Below are 23,052 nucleotides of genomic sequence, written 5' to 3' on the forward strand. Positions count from 1 at the left end.
ACACCAAATCTCTGGTGGTTTTACCGTTCTTTGAACTTCAGTTCCTCTAACACTGATTTGTGTTGATCTCTTCTCACCAGCGTTATAAATGCCCGTAGGAAATATTTTGCTGTTGCCACTAATGCATTCATTTGAAATCAGTTCTTCAAAATATCACAGACTGTGTGTGGCATAATCTACATTAAAAATGCAGGTGGTTATAGTTAGGGAGGCTGTCAAAGACAGAAAGAAAATAAGGGGGGGGGGGAGAAGGAGGGAAGGATAACAGGAAGGATGGAAGGCAGGGAAGAATGAAAGATGGAGGAAAGCAGGGAAGAAAGGAAGGAAAAAAAGAGGGTGGAATGGAGTGAGGGGATGGAAGGGGATGTGAGGGACGGTCAGACAGTCTGATGCTGTTATCCTCTACATTCTCTTTCCAGACTTTTTTACAGGGAGCCAAAATCAAATTCAGGTGCTGGTAATTCCCATACATGCCCTGCCTAAACTATAATGTTAACATTTTTTTAATAATAGTTTAAAAAATAACCTACATGGATTGATTGTACATGAAACACAGTGGAACAGTGGAGAGGTTTTGATTCCACAAGATTATTTTTGGCAAATTCTTCTTTTACTATTAAGCTTGATGAGATGTATCTGGTTGTCTGTGGCAGCACAGCTAATACCATTATACCAGAAGGAGACAACCTTCTGCTGTTTCTCCCTGTGGGTAACGACTCATGTGAGGGGAAAACACAACATTAAGTGTATTAACAGGGCGGTGGGCTACCACAAGCTGCCAGAACAGCTTCAGTGCACATTGGTAGAAACTTTGTTCTATGATAATTCCATCATTTAAGGTTCTATCTATCTATCTATCTATCTATCTTGGCTGACTCGTTCTGCTGTTTCACTTAAACAAGAGCCAGTAGAACTGATCTTGAAGTAATTCTCTGTACATTTGTGTGTGTGTGTGTGTGTGTTTGTGTGTGCGAGCATGTGTGTGTGAAAGCGTGGGTATAGGTGTTTTGTGCAGTACATCATATATATGTGTTTGTCTATGTGCATCTTGTGGGCATGAAGGTGGGCTGTGTTGCTGTTTTTTTCTCCCTCAGTTCCCCAGATGTTGTTTATTCCCGCTGTCCCCAACGGCTCCATTTATATTCAATCATTAACGGGTTCTTAGAAGCTCACATTTACACTATACATATATGCCCAATATGCTGCCTTTTTGTCATCCACTAAACTCCACAGTGTAAGTGCTGCCCCAGATGGCTCCATTGCCATAAAGGAACAGCCCCTTTGTTGCTGAGAAAGAGAGAGAGAGAGCAAAGAGGGGATGAGAGAGAATGAGAAATCACCTCTCAGCCAGAAGGAACCCTCTTAGTGTTCACGTGTCTCCTATGGGTTCCCAGCGCTGGAGAGGGTGTTACGCAAGCAACAGAATGCTGATGGCAGAAGCACTTAAGAACTCCCGTTAGCAGGCGAAGGGGTCCGACGTCCCCTAAGCAGCCGCCGCTGGCTGCGTGACACTGTTTATATGTGCATGATGTATGTGTGTGTGTGTGTGTGTGAGATTACATAACATCACAATTCCCACGGTCGGAAATACAGTATGGAGCCGCCTCCTCTTCTTAACTTACCCATCATTCCTTTCCATTCTTTCCCCTTCTTAATCTAAGCCAAAAAAATATTATTTTTTGTGTAGCATCCTATTTCTGTCTGTTCATGCATCCATCCATCCATCCATCCATCCATCCATCCATCCATCCCTTCTTCCATCCATCCATCCATCCATCCATCCTCGCTACTGCGTTTTGACCATAGGCGAATTAACCTCAGCCGTCATAAGTGAATGTGACAGGTTGAAAGCGTGTGAGTGTTACAGAATAGCATGCTGTTATTCATAGCCTATCCATATTTTAGGGTCACTTTCCTGTGGGTACATTTAGTCAAGAGGGTGTGCATTTTCAATGGAGATCCACATTTGAACAAATTTGATTTCTAAACCTTGTTTGTGTCTTTCTGTGAATCTCACCAGCTTGGCGCAGTGCTTAAGGGCTTCATTTGCTTCTCAGTGACCCTGATCTGTCAGGTCTACTCCATTTAATCCAACGCTTTAAAGGCCTGAGAGGAAGGCATTTTGTAAAGGTGTTGGTGCAAACCCCTGGACTGTAATCTCTGCACAAAGATGATGAAGATGAGAGAAGAATTGGAATTGTGATGAAAGATGGGGATGCGAGGAGATGATTTGTAAAGAGAGAGAGAGACAGAGAGAGAGAGAGAATGGAACCAAAAATGTCATGAGTGAGTGTGTGTGGAGCGTGGGAGTCTGGATGTATAAATAGGTCCTTTGCCCTGTGAGCAAGGGAGCAAATGCTCTGCACAGCAATGCTAACTCACACAGACACTCACATGTCCAGACACACTTGCACAGACTCTCTCTCTCTCTCTCTCTCTCTCTCTCTCTCTCTTTCTCTCTCCCTCTCTCTCTTGCTCTCTCTCTCTCTCCCTCTTTCTCTCTCTCTCCCTCTCTCTCTCTCTCTCTCTCTCTCCCTCTCTCTCTCTCTCTCTCTCTCTCTCTCTCTCTCCCTCTCTCTCTCTCCTCCCTCTCTCTCTCTCTCTCTCTCTCTCTCTCTCTCTCTCTCTCTCTTTTCTCACGGTTTGTCACATGATGATAATATGGGAGCCTGACTGAGAACGGAGTGTGAATGTGTGATGCCATCACATCAAGCATCTAGATTAAGACAAAGGTGAGAGACTTTTTTTTTTTTTTTACAGCTGTGCTAATAACAGATAGCACAACTACTGAAATGTCAATTTAGTAATTTTCCAGTGGCAGCACTTCCTATCAGAGAATCATTTTTGGAAGCCGTTCCTAATTGGAGTGAAATCAGTGGAGTGTCTCAGAATAAGGTCTTATTTGATCTGTACATGATCCTACCACTCTGTCTTTCTTGCCTTCCTACTTCTCCACTGGCTTTTCTACTGCCAATGTGCATGAACATCTTGAAACATCATGAAATGTCCTCCCACTGTTCCTCATCACATTTGCATTTTATTTACATTTTCATTTTAGACACTTGGCTGGCAGTCTCATCTAGAGCAACTTGCAAGGAGAGAGCAGTTAGTCCATTGGGCTCATTAAACCATTTCAGAAGCCATTGGATAATGTCAGAAATGCATTGTCATCGAGCAAAAAACAAAGCTGTTTATTCTCTCTCTCTTTCTCTCTCTCTCCCTCTCTCTCTCTCTCTCTCTCCCTCTCTCTCTCAATCCCTCTCTGACCTCTACTAGTTTGTTGATCCAGAATTTCTAATTTCACCCACATCTAAATACTGTACAAAAGAGTAATTAGGCTTCTACAGTAATGCTAAATGGGGGCAAGTGAAATGCTGGCTGTCCAGTGTATGCCGGGCCTCTTGCTTGGACACAACATATGTTGTTCTCATTAAGGGACTTAGTATGAGGCAACTATTCTGTTTCCTCAAACACTAAATAAACTCTGACTTCTCAAATACACAGGCAGGAGTGGTGATTCAGACTGGCTATATGCATAAACACACACGCACACACAAACACACACCCATGCACTCAAAGAACACACACACATGTGCATGTAATACAGCCTATGGGCAGGCATGCACACACACACACACACACACACACACACACACACACACACAGGTCACAAGATGATGAAATACAACAGTGTTGGATGCTGAATTATTCAAAATCCCAAGAAATGCCTGAGTAAGTAAGAGGGGGAGCTGAGGGAGGGAGAAGGCTAGAGACAGGATTTATAGAGTGAGAGAGACAGGAGTAGAAAGCAGGAGTCAGCAGTCTGCCAGAGAGAGAGGGAAAAAGAAGAGTTGAGGGACAGTCAGAGAAAAGACTCGCAGGATTTCAGCTATTACTGGAGACCTGACAAAATAATTTGTGGTCTCACTTTACCGTGTGACTGTGTATGTGTGTGCACATGTGCGTGTGTGTGTGTGTTTGTGTGTGTGTGCACGTGCATGCATGTGTTTGTCTCATCTCCTCTGAGAGTGTACATGAGGCCATCCAGTGCTGAGGAATTCAGTGTAAAACCACAGCAAAGCGCTGGCCTCAATCTCTCTGTTTTCAAAGAGTTTAGCCCAACAGTTTAGCTCAGAGCATGACAAAAATGCCTTAATCTTTTCCTCATACTAAAAGATAATAGAGCTGGACTTACAGTAGTCTGGTGCTACAGTTATGATCCTCTGAATGTCTAGGAATGGGTTCATTGTTTTGCATTGAAAATCTCTATCTAATGCAATGAACCAAAGTGAACTGACAAACTTCATCTGGTGACCCGCCTGCCTGACGTCACGACTCCAGCCAAGAGATTACTTTTGTAAACACATCTGAGCTAGGAGATAGGAATGCTGAAATTTTACAAGAGTTTTCCTAGCAAGGGATTTCTCTTCTTCACACCCGGCAATGACAAATGAGACTTTAGGGAGAAAGGGCAGAGTGTCCTCTACGCAGTTGGCTGTTGCTGATTCTGTTTTCCTCTTCCAGCGCTGGCAAACGAAGGAAGGCCAGAGACCTCAAAGAGACCTGCTGGAGACTCTTCTTCTTCTGGAGAAAAAGAGGGATGAGAGGTGTGAAAGAGAAGAGACAAGGTGAGGAAGTAAAAGAGTGAAAATAGCCAAGAAAGCTGAGCTACTACTGGGGAGAAGGGATGAAAAAAGTGAGAAAAATTCTTATCTCTCAGCAGCACCTGTGTGCGGGCGTGCGTGCGTGCGTGTGTGTGTGTGTGTGTGTGTGTGTGTTAGTGTGTGTATGTGAGAAAGAGAGAAAAAAAGAGTGAAAGTGAGAGTCAAAGGGAGAGAGAGTCCCACAGGCTACTCTCTTGCTTCCCTCCCCACTTTAATACTCCTTTTTTATATCTCCCATTATTGGCCCTCTCTTTTTTTAACAGAAAATGACTGATACACTATAGAGGTGCTTTGAATGGACAAGAGAGACAGAGGGACAAAGAGAGAGACAGAGAGACAGAGAACGAGGGGGAGACCTCCACGGTCTCACTTCAGTTCAATAACAACTTTAGAATGGCTGTGGATGGAGGAGTCTTTCCACAAGAAAACTCAATAAAAACAGATCAAACTTTCCCAGGAATGTCTGGAATCCCAGCCGTCATTAAATCTTCAAAAACTATGTTGGCTTTGGAATATACATATTTAAAGTGTAAAAATATACACCAGTAAAACAGTATGCTTAAATATCAGTTGACAGTGTACACTTGAATGCACCATAAACTTATTTATTACATTAAAATTTTTCCCTTCTACCCCCAGAGTCATGCTTCAGGGACGCTGTGGTTTTTCGGAGGAACCGGGGGGTTGAGTCACAGTATGGACTCATGTTAGGGAGGTAGAACGCTCTAACAACACATGGATCTACTTAGCTCTTCTAAGTGTAATTGTCCAGTTGTAGAACCACATTGTTAGAGAAATGTTGCCTTTGGTTGTAGTTTACTGTATGCTAAGGTTGTGTGTGTGTGTGTGTGTGTCTGTGTGTGTGTGTGTGTGTGTGTGTGTGTGTGTGTGTCTGCGTTGGTGGGGGTGGGGGTGGAGGTGGGGGATGGTGGGTGGACTGAGGTTTGAAATTGCAAAAGACCAGTTTCCCTTACTTTCACTTTCTCATTCTCTCTCCAAAACTCTGTTGGTCCACAATTTCAAAACATGATTCTATTCTATTCTATTCTATTCTATTCTATTCTATTCTATTCTAGATTAGAATCTACAATTGGAACTATGTGGAAATTACATTGTGATTTTAGGAGGACCTTACAGTTGAAATGTCCATGTTGACCTATGCAAATAAGAATGCATGAGAAGACATTTCACATTTTGAATAAGATTTGGTCCACAATTTCAAAACATTCTTCTCTTCTCTTCTCTTCTCTTCTCTTCTCTTCTCTTCTCTTCTCTTCTCTTCTCTTCTCTTCTCTTCTCTTCTCTTCTAGTCTACTTGTTCATACAGTACATAGCCCACAGTAGTTCTGGTCAGCAAGGCAGGATAAGTCACAGAGTGAGAGTTGGATTCCAGACAGATGGAAGTAGTTAGGGCCTGTACTACTGTAATGCCATAGTTTAACAAGGCTTTATAATTGAGCCCAGTCTGTCTTGCTCTGCTGCCGTGCCAGATGCCCCAATCTGCAGTCTGTCCCTCCAATGTTCTTTCAGCTCATTTAGACAATAACGTACTCTCTCCAGCCTGCCAGAGATTTGGTTGTAGTAACTGACTGTAAATGTAGTATTTTGCAGTATTTTTCTTCTTGGACTGCTTCCTATTCTGATGTTATTCACTCCCTTGACCACATGAGGATGCATGTGTACGTCACGTCCAAAATTAGGGAGGTTGTGTTTGTCAGAGGCCGCCGACTTAATAGCTGTACCTTCTAATAATGTATGCTTCCATTCCAACACACAGTGTAATTTTAGTGACTCAGAGCCACATAAAACATGTATATGTGTGTGTGTGTGTGTGTGTGTGTGTGTACACGCACGTGAGAGAGCTCATCTCTTTCCCAAAAGCAGAGGTCATGCTACTTAGCCCTACTGATGACAGTCAGAATGTCAGTAGGTTCAAAGGTCACCGATGACTCACAGTGTGACATTATGAGGGACATTATTATTGTGCCTGTCTGTCTATTGGTCTGTCAGTCTCTCTCTCTCTCTCTCTCTCTCTCTCTGAGTATGAGTGAGTGATAAAAAGTCACGTGGCTGGGTTGATAGTCCATTATTTCCTATGGCTGCCTATCCTGGAGGTCTAAGGTCCCCAGTCTCTATTACCCCTGTCGCTTCCCAGCCATGGAGTGATGCCGGGCGAGGCCAGAAGCGTGGGTGGACCCCTTATCTCTGGGAGGGACAGATGGGTGCGACACGCCAATGCGGGGGCGGGCAGAGGAGGAAGGGGGAGAGGGCTGGGGTGAGCGGAGAGTAAGAGAGAGAAGGGGGAGAAGAGAGATGGAGAAGAGGATCAATAAACATAAGAAGTGGATAGAGGAAAGCAGGGATATGCATAAAGGGCAGAAGAAAAAAAACAAACGAATTTGAATTGAAGACAGCATTCAACCCATCTTTGTCATTGTACATAACAGGTCAATAAAGGCAGATGTTCTTTAGGGACATGATACTAACAATAAATCTTTGGAGGAGACAGTTTGTGAATATAGTAAGCAAAATTGTATTTAAAAAGTTTTCGGAGACTCTTGTTTTTCTTAAATGCAGTGACGGATGTTTATTTACAAGCCAAGCATCTTCTCTCAAGCTTTGTTTACATCTTTGTCATTGTGTTCTCTTCAACTCCAAAACTATCCAGTCAGAAACAGCAGTAAGCTAGGCTGCTTCTCACAGGACTGAGCATCAGTTGCCACGTCAGGAGAGAATATTTATACCCAACACACCATCTACTGGCCTGTTTTGGAATCACAGCCTGTATTTAATTTAAACCGGAGGTGACTTTATTTGGCCTCTAGATGGCAATAAATCCACTGCTGTTAACTGTAGTGGTTCATGGCTTGAGCATGGGCTGAACTTATCCACAATATGGACATTAAGGCCTTAGGAAAAAAGGGAATGTTTCTATATGTTTCACTCTTCAAATGAACTCAATGCTAAGTGCTTTTATACCACTATAGTTTATTTCTTGCTGCAGACGAAATCTCCTCTCTCACGTTACAATCAAAATAGGCAATCTGTAAAATCTTGAAATATTTTCAGAGAATGTAGCTAATTATTTTAACAAAAGAGAGACATGTTTTGTTTCAGCATCAGAGTGGGTTTGGTGACACAGTTTTAATGCGGAGCTTTGTCTCTATAAGGACATACAGCTGCCGTCCTCTGCCCGTTCCACTGAAGTAGTCTGGGGCAGAGCTATGAGAATGTGTCTTGGCAAGACTAGAGAATACCACACACACACTCCAACGACTAGGTCAGACACACGCACACGCACACGCACACACACACACTTTGCAATTGGCACTCACAGAAATAGAAGTAAGACTCCTATTGAGTGAAAGGCTAGCAATTTGTCAAATGAAGTCTAATCTCTGTCAAATCTCTGTTGTATCATTCTCTCACGCTCATTTTTTCCTCCTTTCCGGCTCTCTGCCCCATCACCCTCACTCTCTCTCTGTCTCTCTCTGCCAGCGGGTATCAGTGCCAATAGCAACATGGCATGGTCTTTAGCCAAATAGGCAGGAAGGATTGTCTGTCTGGGTCCTGTTTACAAACTGTCCACTCACACACACACACACACACACACACACACACACACACACACACAGACACACACAGACACAGACACAGACAGGCACACACAAGGTCCAATGGGGTTACGAAGTCATTCATGAGGTAAAGTCAACATGTGAGCGGATGTCTGTAGTGACAAACCAAGCCAACACTGTCCTAGAATAGCGCTACGCCAAACCACAAAGAAGAGGATTTGTTCTGGTAAACTTACTATACTGGTGGGACAGATTCCATTACTTACCCTAACAAAGTTTAACATATCAGCAAAGTTTATATTGTTTTTTCTGTTGCCACTTTTGAATTGTCATTTTGTTTGCATAATACGTATATATGAACCTTTTCCCCTTCATTTCAAAGTGTGCAAATGCTGCACAGCTTTGAGCTTTGTTTCAGTGTCATGTGTTCAACCCCTTGCTGCAGTGGCAGGACAGTCATGATGTTATTTCTTGATCCTGGATTCAGTCTTTACAAGCTCACCACCACACTGCATCTTAGATAACCACTAACTCTGGTTGCTGTCACTTATTCTGTGTCATGGTGGCTGCATTTGGATTATCTAAAAAAAAATGTAATTATCTTTCTGTTGAACCGTTTACCTTGAATAATGAATCAGGTCAAAGCGGTCCTACAAGATTTGTGTCAATTTAAGTGAAGCCGAGGTCTTCCACTTCATGGTTCAGAAAATGTTATGCATGAGAATTTCCATTACCAAAACAGGAGAGGATAAAAATGACTTTTCCAGTAACGGGGCCTTACTCAGTGTGCGTATGTGTCTAGGTGCCATCTCAGGTTTGTTTAAATTAGGAGAATGTCTTTCCAAGGCAAGGAGGAGGGAGGGGAAGAGAACATAAACAAAGGAGCCTAACCTGCCTACTGTACAGATGGACAACAGCTGTTGGTCTCACAGGCAGACAGACAGACGGACAGACAGACAGACAGACAGACAGACAGACAGACAGACAAGTGCACATTCATGACATAGAAACTTCCTTGAAAGCCTTTATTCACAAATTCTATTACCTCATACAAAATGTTGCCTTTATACAGTGCACAAAGCTTTCCTCTGCAGTAGTTTCAGTATTTAGTACACAGAGTCTGTATTATACAATGCACTCATACAACTATATAAAATTTTGCAAGTCATTTAGCAAAATGTGTCACATTAAAATACACATCATCAGTCAGGAAAACATTGAAAAAAATGCTCAGTTTTCTCTCTTCTGACAGAAACTGAACACAAACTGAATTTTGTCTATTTTGCAAGGTAACTGCAGTTATATTCTTCAAAAAAAAAGGAATAAAATGATCAGTTCACATTTCCATAATGGCTTACTCGTAATGCCTTGCAGTACATTTCCCATGGCATAATGGAATTTTAACGCCGCTACTATTAATTGAGTCCAGCCCAACAGTTGTGCACACATAAAACAAACTAGGTGTCTCATTCTCCATAGAACCTCAATGCATCAAGGCATGCGGGTGGATGTTGAAGAGCAAGTCGTCGTTGCCACGGCGAATCTCAAGGAGGAGAGGCTGGTCAGCTAGCAACGCCCCCTGCAGATCTTCAGTGGTCTGGAGTGGTCGGCCATTCAGCTTGACGATGACATCACCTGCCTTAATCCCACTCCTAACATAGAGAGCAAGGACACTAGTCAAAAGATGTGGTTCAGATGTGCCTGAACTGTTTGAAATAAAGGGCCAAGCTGTAACGTAACATGAGTACATGCAACTGAAGTAGGCCATGGGCCAAAAAGTATGACTGAATATTGATTGTTTTATCCTTGTAATCTCAACATCATTGTAAATGAGGGCCACCCTCAATGATTTCTTCGAGAAATAAATAAAGGTTGAATGAATGATTATTTCGAAATGTAACAAGTAGGAATTAGCTTTGTAGGCCTTATGTCATCATTGTTTTTGTTTATATTCCTTGTAAAAAGTTATCTCAAATTCAATCCTAAAATCTTCCCAGTAGTCCCCAAATAGTATATCACATGTAGAACCCTTTGATGGGCCAAAATCTATTTTAAGCAGTGCCAAATCTGGCTGATGGGCCCTATGTTGCCGGTCCTGGACTGGTTCCTATGGTTTTTTCATTGTCGCGTATGTGTGTGTGCTTGGTTGTGCATGTGTTTGTGTGTGCATGAGTGTGTGCATGGATGTGCCTGTGTGTGAACGTACTTCTCTGCAGGAGAGTCTGGTATGACCTGTTGCACCAGAACTCCACTGCTGACATCGGGAAAGTCTGAGTTCTGAAGCTTCAACTCTGCTAGTAGACTGAGACACACAAATAAAAAAGATAACATTTATTGCTCTTCAGATGTTAATAATTAAACCAGTTGCCCTGGAATAACTTATTTATCATCATTTACAGTAAATAAGTGTTTAATTATGTTTAATTGTGCTGAAAATGGTCAAAATGGTAAAAATAACGATCTATTGTGTGTGAATGTGTGTGCGTGTGTTACAAACTCACGATTCAGTGATCGTGAGCATCCTGATGCCTAAGAAACGTCTCTTCACTCCTGACACCTCTGAAAACAACACATCTGGTCGTCGTCATCATCATCATCATCATCATCATCATCACCATGTCTTCCCACACACAGGCTACCACCTGCTCCAAAAACTATCCTCAGGAAAAGGGACTCTGCTGCAATCTGAATGTTTGAGCTTATTTATCATTTCACCAATCTACTGTCACTTTACAGCTAAGGAATTCGTATCTGTGAACTTTAACGATGAGTAAAGCCACAAGTCATTACCAAAATACACTTAATACAAAGATAAGGTGTCGAAATAGAGTACTGGGCAGCCAGGCACCACCAGAACAGCTTTATTGCAGCTTGCCATAGATTCTACAAGTGTCTGAAACTCTGTTGGATGGATGTGACACCATTCTTCAATGAGAAAGGTGTTTTGGTGCTGGAAAATACTGTCTAAGGCACTTCTCTCAAATGGATTGAAAGCTGGTGGAATCTGACAGCCATGGCATATGATTTCCATTGTTTTTATGCCCTTAAATTAGTCAAGTGACCAGCAATGTCCTTTAATAGACCAGTCCCATCAGGAGAGAAATTCATCACCACAGAGTGAAGATGACAACTCAGACTGGCTTGACTGTTTATTAAGGTTTGTATTCAGTGTTGTTGACCTTGTTCTCTGAAGGGTTGAGTGGACCTAAACTATGTCAGGAAAATAGATCTACCTGCTTTACTCAGTTATTTCATTCATTTTGATGGTCATTTGAAAGTATTATCTATATACCATGGACCTGGACTACTATACCTTGGACTACTGCAGTACTTCAATAATACTTGATGTTTGCATTAATATTGATATTGAATGTGTATATGTGTAGTGTATGCACTGTATTAACATATGTCTTGCATTGTCTTTTTATGCACTTTAGGTCATAAGTCTTGTTTGCTCTTGTACTCTGTATGTCAGTAAATGTATCAAACCTCATCAAGTCAAATTCCTTGTAGACATAAAGGTACTGGGTGAATAAAGGTGATTCTCACTGTGATCATGATCAACATTAAACGTTATCAATACAAACATAACCATCAACATTCACCAGGAAATGTTAAAGCTACCACAGCAGATCCAGCAGATAACACACAGCATTTAATAGTCATGATAGCCCCAATATGACCAACACCATGTCTGTGTATCAGTGGCTCTCACCTGCATCGGACTGCGGTTCCTCTGATAGACGGTGAAGTCCTCTTTGCAGCCTGACCTTATCTAGCATAACAACAATTGAGTTTAGTCTTACTGACAAATAACCACCTCATAATACATATTCCTACATAAGCTTGCATTAACATCTCAAACACAAACTCTATTTGCCTTTGTGCTGTTTCAGCTTTGACCCCTGACCTTTGCTGTTTTTGGTCTGAGACTCTGTGAGGAAGAGGCTGATCCTGTCAGAGGGAATGGCGAAGGAGATTCCTGCTGTCACCTTCAGAGTGTTGATGCCGATCACCTCGCCATCCTAAAACAAACACACACACAGAGCGCATACCGTAAAACTTCCAATAAGAAAATAATATAATAATAATAATATAATAAAAGTTCCTGGAAGGTTTTGTGAATCTGGCCCTTGGTCTCAAATAGTGTCCAGATCTCTAACAACAGCCAGGGAATGTAGTGTTTATGCATAAATAAAGGCCAGGTGGTAAAAGAATTTGGCAGAATTACCAGAAAGGAGTCTAAATTAATTTGATATGTATAGTGTAAAACATTATTAAAATGACTAAAATATCACAAAATATATTACCAAAAAGTGACATTGCATGTAGTGGAAAACACTAACATGTTTATCTCGTTGTCATGGATACAGGTACTGGCACAAAAGCCTTGAAATTCATTACACAAACATAACTTTACTGCTTGCGTCACTATCCAGCATTGCACCTGTTTGTAAGTCAATACATGACAGAGAGGTTTATTGATTCACTTTTGTGGCTTTGGCAGTTTTTGTTTCATTCTGTGTTGATGCACCAATGCTTTGTTTACAAGACTGATGACCAGTATGTTGTGACAGCCTACCTACAGTAGTTAATTGTTTTGCATGATTATATCAACCAGATATTCATTAGTAGTAGTAGTAGTATCTGACAGTAATATTTTCAGCATCTAGGCCTAAAGAGCCAAAATCTGAGCAGCACATTTCTTTACAAAATATCAGTAAATTCTACCACTTTTAGGCATACCAGGTACTGTGGACCTGCCTAAAGAAATGATGGTATGCCTCTAATAATAGCCTGTCTCTAATAAAGGCCTCTTTTTTGTTGGAACTTTTACAGTATGTTATTTTTAGAGACATTGATAAACATGTAGTCCGTGGGTCATAGCACTCTACTCACCAAGTTAACAAGAGGTCCTCCAGAATTGCCGTACTTCCCAGAGATAAGGGAAAATAAGAGAGAAACACAATCACATTGATGAATTAGACAGAATGCATAAACAAAGACCAGAATCCATACACAAACACAACAGCGTCTAAATCTCTGTGTGCCTCTGTCCTGTACAATAGGAATAGTACGTGTAATAAGAAGAGTATTCAGTGTATTCATGAATGTACATGTGTGTGAGTGAGTTTGTGTGTGTGTGTGAGCTCACATTAATAATAGCGTCAGTCTGGATGTAGTCCATGTCGGAGTCCCTGATGCCCAGCTCCTTGCCGTCTCTCTGGGCGGTGCTGACGATCCCTGTGGTGACGGTGTTCTGCAGGGCGAAGGGGCTGCCAATAGCAACCACAAACTCCCCCGGCCTCAGGTCAGCTGAATGCCCAAGAGACAGCACCGGGAGCTTCTTCTACTCACACACACACACACACACACAAGGAAACATGGGCATGCACACAGACATGAGAGACATTATTGGGTGAGTTGTAGAGACAGAAAAAGACAAAGAATAGATGAATACAAAGGAGTTTGTCAGACAGAGGGAGAAACCTTACGAGTGAGAGAGAGAGGGGCGACTCTCTGGGTAGATTCACATACTGCTCATCCTTAGGTAACAGTGTAGTGGACTATGCTATAACAGATCTAGAACCAGATAAGATCAGTTCTTTTATGGTCATGCCACAACTGTTTTTGTCAGACCACTGCCACACTATATGCCACCTGAACAAGGCGATGACCCTCACTGCACCTGTGAAAGTGCCTAAACTTTACCCTCTCCCACCTAAAACCATTTGGAAAGTAGAGAGTCTTGCTCAGTATGAGGCGGCACTCAACAGTATTTACGTTGAGAATATGATATACAGCTTTCTCTTCACCAAATTTGATGAAGATAAAGCCAGTATCAATCAAGCAACAGATAAATTAACTCAAATTTTCACTGAATTGGCTAAGAAATCAAATCTCAAAACGGTGAAAATCAACAAAACTAATAAGAACAAAGTATCAAAAAACAAATGGTTTGACAAAGAGTATCAAATATCAAAATCAAACCTGAGGATACTATCAAATAAAAAGCACAGAGATCCAGCAAACCAAAACACTCGCCTCATATATCAGCAGACTCTCAGCACATATAAAGCCTTATTAAGAAATAAGAGAGCTCAATATATGACCCAGAAGCTGAAAAAGATTGAGGAGGCTATTGATCAAAATTCCTTCTGGGAACTATGGGGAAAGCTGGATACCTCCATGAAAGATAAACATCTTCCCATCAATGATGGAGACATTTGGAAACAACATTTTGAAAATTTGTGTAAGAGCCAAGAAAGTGAACTGAACCCTTTCCAAAGGTCTCTGATTGACGAATTAAAAGATATAGAATCAACAACAAAAGATCAGCAAAACCAACTGGACACCCCTATAACGCTCTTTGAACTGAATGAAAAACTAAAAACACTTAAAAATAAAAAGGCATGTGGGCCAGACAACATACACAATGAGATGCTCAAACACAGCAATCTCAAGCTGAAACAGGTTATCTTGAAGTTGTTTAACTTGGTACTGAAAGCTGGACATTTTCCTGAGACGTGGAATGAAGGACGTGTAACTCCAATCTTTAAAAGTGGAGACAAATTCAACCCAGATAACTACAGAGGAATAAGTAAGCAGCAACCTTGGGAAGTTGTTCTGCAGCATTATCAATGCCAGAATACTTACCCACCTAAAAGAAAACAAAATTCTATCAAATTGTCAAATTGGATTCCTCCCCAAGCACAGAACAACCGATTATGTTTATACACTCCACACATTAATCCAAAATCATGTCCACCAAACCAACAAAGGCAAAATATTTGGCTGCTTCATTGACTTTAAGAAAGCCTTTGACTCTGTGTGGCATGACGGTCTTTTCCTGAAACTGCTCCAGAGTGGAGTCGGGGGAAAGGTCTACGACATCATTAAGGAGATGTATAACGAAAACAAATGTTGTGTCAAAGTTAACGAAAAGAGAACACAACACTTCAAACAAGCTAGGGGAGTACGACAAGGTTGCAATCTTAGCCCAACATTATTTAATATCTATATCAATGAATTAGCTAGAACTCTAGAGCAGTCAACGTCTCCTGGAGTAATGCTGCAGGGCAGAGAAATTAAATGTCTCCTGTATGCAGACAATCTGCTGATCCTTTCTCCACACCAACAAGGACTGCATCACAGCCTGACCCTTCTGGAGAACCACTGTAGGAACTGGGTTCTATCGATCAATCTGGAAAAAACTAAAATCATGATCTTTCAGAAAAAATCACGTTCTCAGGAAAATAAATACCAATTCAAACTGGGTGGAACAACTCTCAATCATGTAACCAGCTACAATTATCTGGGCCTGACAATCACTTCATCTGGGAAGTTTGATTTAGCAATAAGAAACTTGGCAGACAAGGCATATCATACAATACGAAAATCACTGTATAGATTTAATCCTCCTATAAAAATCTGGTTGAAAATTTTTGATTCAGTTATTAAACCAATAGCACTATATGGTGATGAAATCTGCGGCCCTCATTTCAAATGCAACTATGAAGCCTGGGACAAAAGCCTGACTGAAATTCTGCATTTGGAATTCTGCAAAAACATATTAGGTGTGCACAGAAAGAGTCCAAACTTGGCTTGTAGAGCGGAGCTGGGGAGATTCCCTCTGCTAGTACATATAGAGAAAAGAGCAGCTAAGTTCTGGAGCCACCTGGCACACAGCGGCCCAGAGTATCACCACAGTACCGCACTGACACACTGGAGGAGACACCCAGAGAGAGACCCCTTGGAATACCTGACCAAAAAACACCAACTAAACCTAACCACACAACCACCATTGACAAAATTCAAACAAATAGAAAAAACAACACAAGAAGAATATTATCACTATTGGCAAAAAGAAATCAAACTTATAAACAAAACTAAATGCTTCCAAAACCTTAAAACAAATTACAATTTGGCCCAGTATCTGATCAGAATCAAACAGCCCAGACACAGGAAGCTGCTGACGATGTACAGACTCAGTGACCACCAGCTAGCTGTAGAGACGGGCAGGCACAGAAGAACCTGGCTGCCAAGAGAAGAAAGAGTGTGTGTGCACTGCGACTCAGGAGAAATAGAAAGTGAAGAACACTTCCTTCTCTCCTGTACCAAGTATGAACACATCAGGAACACATACTTTTCAAAAATCTCTGAAAGAATAGAGAACTTCCAAAATCTCAGTATCAACGAAAAAATGTGTATCCTGCTCGGAGAAAATGTTGAAACAGTAGAAGTCTGTGCTCAGTATGTGATGTCATGATGATGTCATGATGATGTCATGCCATAATCTAAGAAACACATCAACTCTGTAAACTCTTCTTTAACTTTGCTTTTTTTGTAATCCTCACTGTTATTGTTGTTACTGTCCAGAAATATTCTATGTGATGAATCTATGTATTTAATATGCAGTTTATTTCATTTTATTTTACTTTATTTCTATCTCATTTATGTTTGAATCTATGCTTTGGCAACATGTGCACATGTACGTCATGCCAATAAAGTTCATTGAATTGAATTGAATTGAATTGAATTGAATTGAATTGAGAGAGAGAGAGAGAGAGAGAGAGAGAGAGAAAGAAAGAAAGTTTAACACACACAAAACTGTCCCAAGTATTTCAGATATGGGTGTGAGAACACATATCACCACTCTGTCTCTTTCTCCAAGTCACAGAGCTGGTGTTTACGTTAGTATTCCCGGTAGCGCTCTAGTAGAACACCTGATTCTCTAGCAGAACACTGTCAGAACTTGGCATAGGAACGTGTCAAGACGTGGGCTCTTGTGCAGTCGAGTGAGTGAGTGAGTGCATTTAAGGGTCAAGGATGTATAAAAAGTATGGAAAAATGACATTTTATATGCCATATGTATTGCAAATTTAACATAATTTTATAAAACATGTATGTTATCATTTTCATCAAGTATGGCTCCAGAGTTGGAAAAAGATTTAAGTGAAACCAGTTATTCTGATGGGGACTGGAGGATGTAAATTTGTATGCATGCTCGTTTGTGTGTGCTTGCGTGTGTGTGTTCCTACCTGAGGATTGACCTTAATAGTGGCGATGTCTGACTTCCTGTCTACATCTCTAACCACGGCCTCATACGCGTTGCCATCGTGGAGCTGGACGCGCAGCTGGGGCCTCCCTGTTACCGCGGCAGCCGTGGTTACTACGTGAGCGTTGGTTACAATCACACCTGAGTGGGTCACGATGAAGCCGGAACCACTGGAGAGAGGGATGTGACGGCCAAAGAGAGGATGTCTGGAGACAGAGAGACAGACAGAGAGAAAGTCAGGAACAGATAAAAAGGCAAAAATAATAGAAAACTTATTTTAAAGCTGCACGAGGTAATTTCACATTTTAGCAGCCCTAAGTGGCAGAAAAAGGTTTGAATTTTAAGACTTCAATACCTAGAAGTCATGACATCAGTAAGCTTTCTAAATGTCTAAATTTTTTCCTCCTAAAGACTGGGAGTGGAAGTGGAAGAGAATCTTTTGGCAGCAGGGTCAACCATCACTTTTGTATTCATGCAAAATCCGTCACTTCCGGTGAGAAGATAACCCTAACCCTAACACCCAAATAATAACAATAATGGCTTGGGCAAACAGGGCAAATCTACAGCATTTACAGGGCAAATCTACAACACACACATACACACACCTTAAGAAGAGTTCAATGTGGACGACAGCAGGTGCTATTTTCTCCACTACGTCAGCGATGAAGTTGAACTTGTAGCGCGGGCTGTTGGGGTGGAGCAGGGAACGACCTATACTGACATGAAGAACCCACTTCATTAGCACACACACACACACACACACACACACAAACACACAAACTCTCTCCCACTCAACAGCCAAATCACCACCGCTGCATCATATCAGGTACCAGCAGCACTTCTAGAGTCTCATCTTTGACCTTTTCAGTGCATAAGCAAAACAGTCTTGAAAGAAAGTGAAATATCTCCTCCAAATGTCACCTCCAATGCCAAATGTGAAAAATTAATGCTCAGATATTAATTGGTTCCAGTTATTTGTTAGTCAGTTTCACAGGCTACTGTACATAGATGATTAAAAAGGGAGCTATTGTAATTATAGAGAGGATGTCAAAAATAATAATCAGCTTCCTGAATGACTACCAGTTTACAGTACTCTGACATGAGGTCAGTATGGTAGATGTATACTCACACAAAGAGAGAGAGAGAGAGAGAGAGAGAGAGAGAGAGAGAGAGAGAGAGAGAAAGTGTAGAAGGGTGCACAGAGTAGCCTAATGGAAATAGGACCATAAGGACCCTAAATTTCTAACCCCATCAGGTGCTGGCCCTCCATACATTGAGGAAGAGAAATCTTAGTTGATGATAATCCTTCACATCCTATCTCTAAGTAGCCTAAAGAAGGTAAATCATCAATAAATTACATTTTAGAAACAGGATGGAGACTGCTTAGAAGGTATATGGAGGATGACCCTTTGTGAAGAGAAAATGTAGTATTGTGTAGTCTCGAATGACAGTACACAGCAAAATCGATGATAATTAAACACTGACAGTGGAAAAATCAACAATAGTTCCACACCCATCAGAGTTAATGTAGTACTTTTAGATAGTTTTGAACAGAGCCATATCAGCTTTATGACTAGACAGGCTACACCTCAATAATGATGTCACTGAAATATGATCACATATTAACACTAGAAAAAGTGATGTCAACCCTTTGAAAAAAGAACGAATTTAAAATATAGGCTACTGTACAAATATCACAACAAAACTATAAATCGCGATAGGAGATAAAAAAAAACATACAAAGTAGATGTATAAACTATTATGACAGACACACTTTTAAGTCCCTATAGGCCTAGTGATTTTTAGGGAATACTCATACATTTTTGGGCCATACCCTTTTACACTGCATTTTACCAACACTATCCTCGTCAACTTTTTGAATCACCAGCACTGTTGAGAATAATCTCTTCCATGGTCCAGGCTGTAATGACCAACCACTGCAGTCCTACCTGCGCCTGCAGATGAACAAGCTCTTTTGTGCGCTTGGGTAACAGCGGGCCTTCCCTTCTGCTGAGCTTTACGGCTGGCTGCTCTCATCTTGCAGACATTGCCGTAGGTTTTCCCATCGCTGCCACACACTTCGTGTCCCATCTTACACTGGCAGACCCCCTTGGAGCCTCGCCGCTTCCCCGCAGTGTGCAACTTGCACTCCAAGCCCTCCCCGCAGGGCAGGTCGTTTTTGCGGCCGCAGGGGTCTCCCTCGCCCGGTGAACACACGAGGCAGCAGTTGCACCGGTCCGGGACGTACCCGCCGAGACAGCTGGGACTCGGACACCTGCTCACGTCGCACCGGGAGGAGCACTTGTTGGATCGCACCGGTACGGATCCGGTGAGGTCGTGCGCAAAGAGAAACGCCGCAGCAAGTAAAAACAACTGCATTGTGATTATTTCGACAGCGCCAGGCAGCTCGAATGAATGTGATTTATTCCTCAATCAGTCATATTAGATGCTTCCTCTCCAAATATCCAACAGCCGGGTTGTTCCTCTGCACTAACACCCTGTTAAAGTAGAAATCCTACACTCTACACTGACTACTTAATACCCTACTACACTATTATACTATGTTGTAGTGAAACTGGCTATATCCAAGCTCTGCATGGGTTTGACAGCTCGGGGCATTGCCGAGTCAGAGTTTGACAGCCTCAGTGATGACTGAGCATCATTCAGCTCCTCAGTTCACTGAGACTGTGGACGAAATGAACCCGGAGCCTCCAGCGCACCATGCAGCCGCTCAGCTCCACTGAGAAAGCTGCTGTGATCAGTGCACACCATCTAGTGGAGACATTTAGAAACATGCTGTGTAGCTACTAGTGAAGGGAGAATAATTTTATAGTTTAGGAGGTTTTTAAAAATGAAAATGAAATACGTATGCCTCTTCCACAGTGTTCTCGCCATATTCTAAAGTAGAGTCAATCCTAGGCCATATTTATATATGACCATACCGGTATATTATATTTCAGGTACACTGAAATATAATCACTTTTGCTAACAATAAAGGTGGAAAAGAACAATTTTGAAAGGAAAATAATGTTCAAAATATCAAACTGCAGCCTAAAGATGAAAAGACAATACACATCAGATAAATAACTAACTACTAAATAGTTTTGGATTTACTTTCCTCTTGCATCTGTTTCCCAAATCCATACAATTTTGGCATTTCCATCGAAATGCATTGTGCAGAGAGCACAATGTTTGTGCTCAGTATCACTGCAGATTACATATATCATGTTGAATTGGTGAATTAGACATCAGTTAGACATCAAAACAATGGCCATAAAAAGGCTATGATCATTTCAACTTTATTTTCAACCTCTGCCTGAACCATTGTGTCAACATCAGAGTCCAATAGCCAGTAAATGGCTATTGTTACATCTTTAGTTTCACAGACAGCTGTGGTCAGTTTAAAGCCTTGATGTTTTATTTTCAACAAAGCCATGTGAAAATTCCCTTGCCATAAAATGTGGTTGAATAGAGTATGTATGAATGTATCTGAGAAGTGTTTATAAATCTGGACATCAGTCCAAACAACCTACCAGTTGGAATGAGGCCCATGTCAAGCAATGGAAGGAGCAGACAGTGTGAGGAATTTAGTCACTGAGTGTCTGGAGACTGCTAATAGGCTTTGTTTTCATTCCCCAGTATATTAATAGTGTCCAGCGGTTCGGCTTTGTCCTGTTTCATCAACACAGCTCATTACTTGGTGACTGTTACCTAAACACATTTTTCATTATTTGTTGTTGTAAGTTGGCCAGTTGGAACAGTTAGGGGGTTCAATTTCCACCTTGACCACCCATGCTTACAAATAATATTTGTAAGCATGGGTGGTCAAGGTGGAAATTGAACATGCACTCATGGTAATTTAAGGTGTTCAAATGGCCTATCAAAAAATGTATCTCCAAAAAGTTAACTCAGAACTGGTTGATTTTCCTGACTGACACCCATGGATTCTTTACTTTATGTTAGCATTTGTCCGGATATTGCATTCATTTCATCCCAACATTTTTCATGAAAACAGGCAACATTGAAGATACAGGTTTTGGAAGTACACAGAAGTCATGTTTAAGGCACACAAGCCTAGATTTACTGACATTGCTCTGCTATTCCTTCACTCCTCATTTCTGTTTTATCTTTATCTGCAGCTTTGAGCGTGCAAAACACTTTGCCAACAAACTGGGATGTTCTGGATATCAGTTGTGACAGGGTGCATTTTCTGTTTCATGTCACAGTCATTTACTGAGATTAGTCTCAGTGAGATGAAATGTCTGTTTAGAGAGAGAGAGTGCATAGTGCTTTGCTTCTCTGGGGTTTCACATTTCCAAGTGCACATCTCACCCACAGCAAAGCTACTGTCAGACCATAGAGTACTTGGTAGTTATTATTATTCTATTGTAAAATGATTTCTTTAGTTGGTATTAATTACTTGTAGAGGTTGCTTTATGTCACACCATGATCTGCTTTCATTCCCAGTTGTATGTGTGTGTGACACAGTTCAGCTCCAGAGGCCAAAGAGGCGATGAAGAGTATTTATTTTAGGTAAGGACACCTCTTACCAGCTTCACTGCATCACTGTTACCTTATATAGCTGTAATTCAAAATGTATGCTCTACAACTAAAAGTGGAAACTGATAGTTGAATCCTTTCAAAATATTTAAGACATTGAAAACTTCTAAATGCTTCCAGTACAGTGCATTGTTATGCATTATTGGGATTGTGAACAATATAAACTGTAGTTCCTCTAAAAGCTTTCTGAAATGAGTAAAAAAAACTCCACTTCCTAGTTAATCATGATAATTCTCAATGAAGCATTGAAATACAGCCCAGTTTCCTACCAATGTCCCGCCTGTGTTCTCCTTTCTCCTGTCCCAGAGGGGGGCAGCATTGAGGCAGGCAGAGTTTTTGTTTGAAAGCTGCTATCTGTGATTTCAGGAAAAGTTAAAAGGCAGCCTTGGGATGAAATGTCAAAATTGGACAAGAGAAACCTCCTCTGTGTTTGAACTTTGAACTCAGGGTGGTGAGTGGAGTCCAGAATCTGTTCACACTATGGGAATACCATGGCAACCATAATAAATAATAAATCTGCCCTCAGAACAAACATGAGTTTTATAACCTACTGTAAATAAATCTGCCCCCAGAACAGGCATGAATCTTATGGCCTACTCTAAATAAATCTTGTTTACATAGTCAGCAAACTGTTACGCCTGAGCACTTGTCTCTTTCTATTTAACAGGAAAGTTAATCAATTGTGAATGAAATACCTACAAATAAAAAACATTTGTCTTAGCTAACTTACCTCTGTTTTTGACAATGCCAGCTCTGCCCATCAAGGTCCTGCTTGAGTTTCAAATTGGCCCGCCTCCTCTCTTTTTTGATTGGTCGCCTGATTGAACCAATCATAACACTTTCAAACTCCTATCTGCCTCCCACCTCTCTCTTCCCTTCTTTCTTGCAGACCCATATGAATCCAGCCCCTGTCTAAATGGAAGGACATGCATAACAGAAAGTGTGGACAAATACAGCTGTCTCTGTCCACTGGGCTTCAGGGCAAACCAACACCGTGGTACCACCGGCTTCACACATCAACAAAGTACAGAGAGATTAAGAGATGAGAAAGGACTGAATGTAGAAATCTGTGTATAAATTTAGGGGGCTGTTCAGTTTTGACTTGTGTTGATCCCTTGCCTTTCTTCCCTTGCTGAGAATCACAAGGGTGTACTTGTTGTACGTCAGACATCTCGTCACTAGGGGGCTCAGTGAA

At 41.4% G+C, this 23,052-nt stretch overlaps 1 protein-coding gene across 1 annotated transcript; it reads right to left on the reverse strand.

The window, feature by feature from the left end:
- Window positions 1-9,722: 9,722 nt before the first annotated feature.
- htra3a (HtrA serine peptidase 3a) lies at window positions 9,723-19,676 on the reverse strand. Its single transcript, XM_071904670.2, has 9 exons — window positions 19,247-19,676; window positions 17,903-18,008; window positions 17,281-17,503; window positions 13,395-13,589; window positions 13,139-13,171; window positions 12,150-12,264; window positions 10,741-10,798; window positions 10,446-10,541; window positions 9,723-9,891 (listed from the first exon to the last, which is right to left on the reverse strand). Exons 1-9 carry the CDS (start codon window positions 19,674-19,676, stop codon window positions 9,723-9,725), a joined length of 1,425 nt encoding a protein of 474 aa, XP_071760771.2.
- Between the last annotated feature and the right edge of the window lie 3,376 nt (window positions 19,677-23,052).

The sequence above is a fragment of the Centroberyx gerrardi genome, chromosome 3 (genome assembly GCF_048128805.1).
Source record: "Centroberyx gerrardi isolate f3 chromosome 3, fCenGer3.hap1.cur.20231027, whole genome shotgun sequence".
In the NCBI taxonomy this organism is placed as follows: Eukaryota; Metazoa; Chordata; class Actinopteri; order Beryciformes; family Berycidae; genus Centroberyx; species Centroberyx gerrardi.